General features: G+C 53.6%; 1 protein-coding gene across 9 annotated transcripts in view; it reads right to left on the reverse strand.

Annotated features, from left to right (window-relative positions):
- Window positions 1–4562: 4562 nt before the first annotated feature.
- DTNB (dystrobrevin beta) overlaps window positions 4563–8197 on the reverse strand; it is a 158963-nt gene continuing 155328 nt past the window's right edge. For 5 of the 9 annotated variants that reach the window (XM_025045711.1, XM_025045710.1, XM_025045717.1 and 2 more), the window contains 2 exons: window positions 6916–6949; window positions 4563–5012 (listed from right to left, as the gene is read on the reverse strand). In XM_025045711.1, the coding sequence (XP_024901479.1) occupies window positions 4789–5012; window positions 6916–6949 (258 nt within the window). In that variant the 3' untranslated portion in view covers window positions 4563–4788. Of the gene's footprint in view, window positions 5013–5218; window positions 6832–6915; window positions 6950–8197 lie in introns of those variants that run through there. The other 4 variants (XM_025045715.1, XM_025045719.1, XM_025045713.1 and 1 more) reach the window with 4 other exon arrangements.

The raw sequence follows: 8197 nt of genomic DNA on the forward strand, positions 1-8197 counted from the left end.
CGCCTGGGGCAGGGGCCTCCAGAAGGGGTTAGGGATCCCAGCGGAAAGCAGGTGCTGCATGGTCCCCACCCTAGCTGGGGGTGGAAAGCCTGGGGGGATGTAATTAGGGTAAAATCTGTGGCTTGAGAGCAGTGGCCACAACAGGTCAAAAGAATGAGATACCCTAAGCCTAGGACTGAGGAAAGAGGAGAATCCACCCAGCCCGGCCCTGGTCCTGTCCCCTCCTCAGCTGTGCTCTGCCTCTCCCCATCTCTCTTCTCCCTGGTCCCTCAGCCCACACATAGCTATCTTCACCCCACTGCTCCATATCCCTTGGTCCTTTGTCTTCCTCCTTTGAGGGGGCTCCCAGGGTAAGCTGGGTGGCAAAGGGTGAACCTGGGATGGTTGCCTAGGCAATAAGGAAAGTAGGACAAACACCGACGAGCAGCAAGGGAAGAGGAGGCGCTACAGAGACTTAAAGCCTGGAGCCTCTTTCCTTAGATTCATCCGTCATCCAGCCTGATGTCCGTCAGAGGAGCTGGTCTAGCAGGAAGCTCAGGCGGACTCCCTCACAGCCATCTGCTGGCTCTTGCCCAGTCCGAGCTGCTTCTCTGCAACCTGCCTCCCCGGCTCCTGACTTCTTCTCTGCATGGCTTCTTTCTCAGTAGCCCCAGGGGAATAGTCTTTCCAAAAGACTAACCCCATGGGGGAGCCCCAGAGAGGTAATACCTCGAAGGACGAGGGGCCAAGGCAGACAGGGCCATCACCTAGGCACAGTGCCTCAGGCTATTTATGAGTTGATGAACAAGACACAGAACTTACCTCCACCCAGTGGCTATTTGGCCTTGTTGAGAAGGAAAGACCCAGGAGGCCTGCTTTCTGAGGGCGTGTGGAGATGCGGGGTCTTGACTACCAAGCCTGGAATTTCCAGGCCTGTAGATAAGAAAGACGTCTAGAGGCTATGGATCTAGGACCCAGGCTGAATCCTTGTTTGGGGACGAATGCCTGGTGTACAAGGATGCCATCTTGCATAGGGAAGCTAAGAGACTAAGGCACAAAGGTCTTGGGACCAGGCCATGGTGGAGCTGGCGTGACCCATGAACTGGGACCTGAATGAAAAGCCCATTGTGCACAGGCCCTTTGGTGTGGCACTCCCTGCCCTCCCTGCCCTCCCTGCGTCAGGTTCTGACTCTAAAAAAGCCTGAGCGCCTGTGGCCTAAACTTTCCAAGCCAGAGGACCCCACGGGTGTGTGTGTGTACACACGTGCTGAGGACTCGCTGCACTGCTCAGCAAAAATGGTGGCATGTGTCTGCGCTGCCATCCTCCACGGGTCTCCGAACTCCCAACTTGGCGATGTGACAATGGGTGTAGGCTGACGTGCTAACAAGTTTTTCTGTTGCTTGGTTGAGGACTCTTGCTGGGGCTGAAGGGGATTCAGGCTATAACTGGTTATGAATTATAATGAATTCCTTATTAGTTGGCAATGTGCCCGGGCCCCAGGGGGCTATAAAGTTTCTCTGTTAGTCATGACCTATAAACTCATGGGGACACACTCTTCCCAGCCTCTTATCCTATTCCAAAACACTTCTAAGTGACTAGAATCCACTCTAAGTAGTGACCATTTCCATTTCTCCCTGCAGTGGCCTGTTTACACCCACTGTCTCCAGTCTGATGGGCTTTAGAATGCGGTGCAGTTCCTCCAAGCCCACTGCTCACTTCCTAGTTATGAATGCAGACCAGGTTTCAATTTTAATCGTTAAGGCCCTGCATTCAGTGAGGCCTGAAGACCTCAAGGGGCCTCCCCCACTGCTAAGACTCTAGACTTACTCAGCTATGAGGCATCCATGAGGTTGGTCTTCGGCAAGTTCAAGGCCTTGCTTGCGATGCTGCCTCCTCCTTCATGTCTAGGGGAAGATCTTTATTAATTCTCGGGGGCCAAAAAGAAAAAATGTAGGACCACCTGTCCTGGCACATGTTCACCAGGCCCCCAGCCAAACAATGTGACTGTAGAGCACACCCCCTTTTCTCCTTGAAGAATGCTGACGTTGGCCTGTTTCTACCTGACTGGCTATGGCTTCTTGCACCGATGTGGATGTTTTTTTCCTCCTCCTGTGTTCAGTGGTCCTCAAACTATAGTCTTTGGCCCTAGAGAAGAACCACCAACTGCAAATTCTCTGGCTCCACTTCAGAGCTGCTGAATCAGAAACTCTGGGGGTGAGACCCAGTTATCCATATATTAATGAGTCCTCTAGGGGATTCTAAGTTTAAGAACTGCTGGTATTGTATCTTACCTAAGAGCCCCAGGTAGGAAGCCTCACTTAGTTTTCTGATCCACACTGGAGAACCTGTCCGGGTGCCATGTGGCTTGCCACTACGGTGAGTATCTTCCTAGGGAAGATGGGCTACCTACCTCCCACACTTTGAGTCTGTAACAGTCATCTGACCCCTGGTAGAGGAGAGGCCAGAGGAGGCTAGATTTGAAATCCACTGAATGGCTCTTCACAAGCCCTTTTCTTCTAGAAGGTGAAGCAGGAATTCAGATGGCTCTAGGCATTGCCATAGCAACTGTACCTTTCTGAAGCTGTCATGGACTACAGGAACGGGGCGTAAGCAATGCAGAAGAGGGGGAATCTGCCAGTGGATAGAGCAGCAGATGAGGGTGTGATAAATGAACCTCCGCATGGCTTGGATTTACAGACCTGAGCTCGGCGGGGCCGTGACTTCCTCAGGCCCCAGGATGCATCTGGGACTTCTCTAGGGGTCTTTATTGCTACAAAATATCACTAGCCCAGGGGGCCCATGATGCTGACAGGATATGTCAGTTCCCTCAAAAGATCATCCACCTAGGTTAAATTAGGCTCCTAAATGGTCACAGCAATTAGGAAGGATGACCACTTCTGTTCCCTGTCAGGGTTGGGGAAAGGGCCCCAGCTTTAAGCTTCTGATATAAATCAGATGCCAAGAACTCAGGAGGTACCTTGGGGACTTTAGATGATGGTGGATATTCCAACCTTAAAAGAAATCAACTGTCAACAAGAATTTATATAAAAACAGAGCACCCCACGCACTGTCATGTGGGCAGCTGAGTCCAGCCCTGTGGCTCTCCAGTGCCGCTTATCATCCTCCAGGTGCTGGTACACAGTGGGAGGCTGGGAGCTCGGAGCCTCTCCTGTTGTTGGAGATGTTAACGCTTCTCCTTTGCAAAGGCAGGCAGAGAGGCACAGGCGGGGCCCAGGAGACACTGCCAGACACCACGTGCGCCTCAGCTGGCTCAAGAACATGGCTGTTTTGGTATTTTTAATCTGACCGTTCCTTTGGTTTTGTCTGCTCTGGAAGAAGCAAGCAGTTAATGTGAAGGACTGGGGGTGGGGGTGGGGGTGGGGTTCCGCCCTGTCCTCAGGGTCAGGGTGTAAAGTGTGAGAAGTCAGGGTTGTGGGGGAAGTAAATGGTCGCCCAACAGTGTCATCGTAGACCTCCCATCCATCGTTAGGCACTGAATGTCCCCCAGAACTTTCCATACAGTTACTCTCACCGTTGCCCCTTCTGGCCCTCCAGACAAGCCTGGATCCCCTCTTCGTGAGTGTGTGGGAGACCATTTTCACCAATGTTTTCTTTTACCAGAGCTCCCGCTGGCTCTCCAGGGCCTCAGCTCACTGCTGGTCAGTGTGGGCCTGCACAGCACCTGGGAGCTGCTGTGGGGGGCAAGGCCTCCACCAGGTGTGGGAGGGGGAGCGTTCACACCTGAGGGGAAGCCAGCTCCCATGTCCCTGCTTGCTCTCACCCGGCTGGAGCAATGCTCTCTGTACCTGCCCCTCACGCGGAGTTCTCAAGTCCTCGACACCAAGGAGCTGGGCCTCATGGGGTAGTGCTCCCACGCAAGCTCGCCCTCCTTCAGGGACGGGAGCAATCCCGGGAGAAGAGATGCACGGAGAGGGAAGACCGGGGCAGGCAGTGAGCCCCGCCCCTCTGTCTCGCCCTGGCTGCTCCCTCACGAGGTTTCCATGTGACGCTCTGTGTGTGTGGCTGGGTTGAGCCTGCTGGCTCTACACAGACCTCCTGAGGCAGTGGGCAGGGGTCTGCAGAGATGTGTGTGTTGTGGGGCGGGGTGCGAGAGCCAGCTGTGGGGCCTCTCACTTCATTCCAGTCACTGCCCTTTATAAATATTTATGGCATTTCTTCTACTAAAAATAACATCCTGGAGCCCAGGGAGGAGAAAAAAATAAATGCAAAGCACCGGGAATTGGGATTGCAGATCATGTGCCAGAGCGGGATGGAACCCCGAGCAAGAGAGAGGCTGCGTGAGCCCCGCGCGCGGGCACGGCTCCCCCCGCGGTCCTGGGCCAGGCCGCTGGCCCCTGGCTCTGCTGCACAGGACCCTCTTGCTGCTGCTGCTGCTGCTGGAAAAACCGTCCCGGGCTGCAGCGCAGAGCTCACGGCTCCCCCTTCCCGCCTAGGCTGCTCAGCGGCATCGCATCGGGGCGGGCGGAAGCCTAACCCAGTGTGAGAGAAAGGAAGGAGGCTATTTTTAGCACTCTGACCAGGGCGTAAATGTCTGTCGAACCGAGCGAGGCCTAAAGCTGTCTTTGCACACAGAGGAAAGAAAACCTGTTTGTTTTTAAAGGTCAAAGGTAGGGAGGAAACTTGTACCCCCCACCCTGGGGAGCACCCCACATCCTGGCGAGAAGCCAGCAAGAACTCCCTCAGGTCAAACACACAGGAGACTTGTGTTGTTTCTTTTCTCTTTTCAACCTCCCGGTAGATTCCTGTGGCAGAGATGAGACCATGCCCCAAGGGGAGCGGTGAAGATGCTAGTTCATGCAGGACTGTGCGAGTGGGCCCTCCACCAGTGGGGCATCAGGTGGTCCCTCCCACTTCCCACTGGCTCTGGGCTCCCTCTTCCTGGCTGGTAGTGATGTCTGGCAGCTTGCAAGCCTGATCCAGGTGTGTAGCGGAAAGATGGACAGGAATGCGCCTCTGGGGGAGGACTCTGCCTTCCTCAGGTCGATGCCAGCTTGCTCCACGTCCCCTGTGCCTGTGCAGGACAGATGCACTATTACAGGCACTGCCCAAGGCCTCTGAGCAAATGCTGCTAACGACTGCTGGGGACGAGACAGTGCAGGGATGGGCTGTCAGGAAGCTTCCTTTCACCTCGGGAGATGCAAAGGGCTGACAACACTCACACCTCTTTAGGGAAAGGCACACTAAAAAAAGCCAGAGACCCAGAGTCTCTGGAGTCGTTGCTTAGGTCACCAGGCCAGGAAACATTTCAAGAGAAGGGAGAAAAACTGGGTTTGCAATGTAAGGTTTGGAATGTGCTGGTTTCTTGGGAAGAATTGACTGAGAAGGGCAGAGAGGTCGGCGACTTGCCTGTAAACACTGAGAGGGAGGGAAGAAAGCCTCGTGCTGAAGACAGCAGACCTTAAGGCGCCTCTGAAAATGAACCACCTGAGTTTTTATGCTTTTCATCTGACTCCTCACCACTGGTGAGTTTCTCCTAACTTCTAATAGGGTCAAGAAACAGTGTTAGGAGAAGACCCAGCCCAGATTTTAGTTCTGGCATCAAGCTCTTGGGTCAGGTCATGGGCCTTTGGTTCCCTTATCTGCATGAAGAGGGGGTGGGCCCGCCTTTCCTTGTCCCCCAGTTCCTGTGCCCTGGGGACAGGGTTTCTGGCAGCCTCCCAAAGGGCAAGTCGGCTCCTGACTCCTTTGCTGGCTGGGGCGGCCTGGGGCTGCTGTAAGGAAGAGCCTTGGCGGAATGTGCAGTGAGTGTAGGTAGAAGCCTGCCTGAGCCCCGGGGGCTCTGATTTCCAGGGCAGGGAGAATTTCCGCAGCTTGGGTGCTGCCCGCCATAGCCTGCAGGATCCCTGACTCAGTGCAGGCTCAGAGACGGCAGGTCCCAGGGTGCAGGTGGAACAGGGCCCTGGTGCGGATGGGTGGGGGCGGGTGTCAGGGAAAGGCCCAGAGGCTGCTCCAGGATAGACCACTTGGAAGAGTCTGGAAAAATTCCTTTTCTGGATCATGAGGCTGCAGCCCTGCCTTCTCTGCCTGGAAGTTGGCCTAACTTTGAAACACAAGAAGTAGGGGAGGGGAGGGCAGAAAAGATTGAAAAATAAAGATAAATCTCATGGCTGCACCAAAGGCATCTATCCTTGAAATAACTCTTCTCTGGAACAGATTGGTTGTCCAATTATTTTCATCCCTTCCTTTCAGTGAGCATGCCCAGAAGCTGCAGTATCTTGGAACTGGAACTAGGTAAGAGTTAAGGTCCTGAGATGGAAAAATGTGAAAGACTAATTCCTAAAGTCAATGGGCATTTGCCTGTGGGGAAATCTGTACTTTTATTAATTTTTTTAGGAAGTGAGAAGGTGCAGCATGGCCAGGTGCCACGGGAAATGGCTTGGCTGGCTTTGTGGGGTCAGTGTGATCCTGCATGACAGAAATAGGTGTCTGTGGTGAGGAACTGCAGCAGGTTACAGTTCTGGATGACGGAACCTCAGGGGTATACTGGCTGTGGTTTGCACCCCCATAGAGAAATGACACTGGCCATGGGAAAACAGGGACAAAGAGGCAGAGGCAGCCCCAGGATGTGGGTGGCCCTCAGCCGACCTCTGAGGCCTTGATCCTAGAGCCTGTCCACCCAGCAGATTCTGGTCTGCCAACTGCATCCCGACACAGGTGACACCAAGCCCTGCCTGAGGCCCAGCTCCAGCACAAGACAGTCGAGGCCTGTACCCCGGGCCCAGCGGGTACGCTGGCAGGGCTGGGCAAGGGGAAGAGGTGCAGTTGGGCTCTTGAAGAAACCCCGAACTTGGGTTCCAGCTGCTAGGATGGCTCCGGCCTGGGAGGTGTGACTGAAGAAAGGGAGGAGGGAAACAGAGGCCTTAACTTCGAAGGGAAAGGGGCCGCGGGGAACGCAGAGAACGCTCTGTACTCACCACGCTTCCTCTCTGTCCCGGCTCCTCCGCTAACCTGTGCAACACGGACACAAACAACACACCGAGGTCACAGCCAGTGTCTACTCACCACCCTGGATCTTCTCCCAGGGGCCTCCCTGACCCCCGAACCCACGGGCTTCTGGACTTGCCTCTCCCCTTGCTCTCTGTAGGCCGACTTTCCTGATCCAGCATGAAAACAGGGGAGGGTCATACTACCTACAATCGGCAACCGCAACCGACATAAAACAGCCACGGAGACAAGTGCCTCTCGGGAGAAGGAAATACTAATACTAAAATGGAAACAAAGCCACCTGAACTCTAGGGAGCAGTTACATCAGGGAGGCACACAGCCCATCTGGTCCTGGAAACAAACGAGGTGAAAATGAATGAAACTTCGACACAGGCGGTATTCCTTCCTGCAGACGCATCTGCTCGGGCGTGCTAAATCCTCCTCTCGCTCACCCTGGAATCATGAACACCGCCTGGACCCTCAAACGCCTGTGTCTACACCCACAGAGGGCCATCGCTACCAGTCCACCAGACATGCACATGTTCTTTAAGTGTGCAAACCGGGATTACAGCTCCCAACACCATGGATGGCAGGTTCTGGAAGAAGCGATTCTGAAGAACACAGGGGTGTAACACGAGGCGTAGCTGAGACCAACTTAGGGCTCTGAAGTAACACGAAGGGAGTTCTGCTTGTCTATGTGTCATCTCTGTAGTCTGGTTATAAGCACTCAGCACTGAAGGTGAGGGGTGGGGTGAGGGGATACAAAGTAGAATGGTACCCCGGTAGAGGAGAAGCATTCCCCAGGATGCAGCCAGAGAGCCAAGGCAGGGCAGAGAGAGGCCTGAGAGGCGAATGCAGTCGGGCAGTCCCGCTCGGACGTGACATTTTCAAAAGTATCCATTTGGCTCTCAAGGTTTTTGCATCGAGTAGACTATGCTTGCCTGATGGGGTGCTGACCAAGTTGTGTTTATATTATGTGAACATGATTTCAACCTCAAAGAAGTAAATCTTCTCTCTTTTTGGTTGATAGTTACGGCTCTCTAATGCCCAGGTGACAGTAGCTACTGCACAATCAGTCTATAGTAAAATCCCAAGCCTAGATCATGGCAGAGAATCAGAAAGTCCATCCATAAAAACACTTGGTTTTAGAATTACATCCACATAACAGCTTCATTTTAGCTTCAGAGACATATTCTAAGACCTTTACAATGTTGAAAGTCAAACATTTTTTAAAAAATCGTATCCATTTCTCACCCCAACGCTTAACACTCT

This window comes from Pteropus alecto, unplaced genomic scaffold (assembly GCF_000325575.1).
Source record: "Pteropus alecto unplaced genomic scaffold, ASM32557v1 scaffold61, whole genome shotgun sequence".
Taxonomy (NCBI): domain Eukaryota; kingdom Metazoa; phylum Chordata; class Mammalia; order Chiroptera; family Pteropodidae; genus Pteropus; species Pteropus alecto.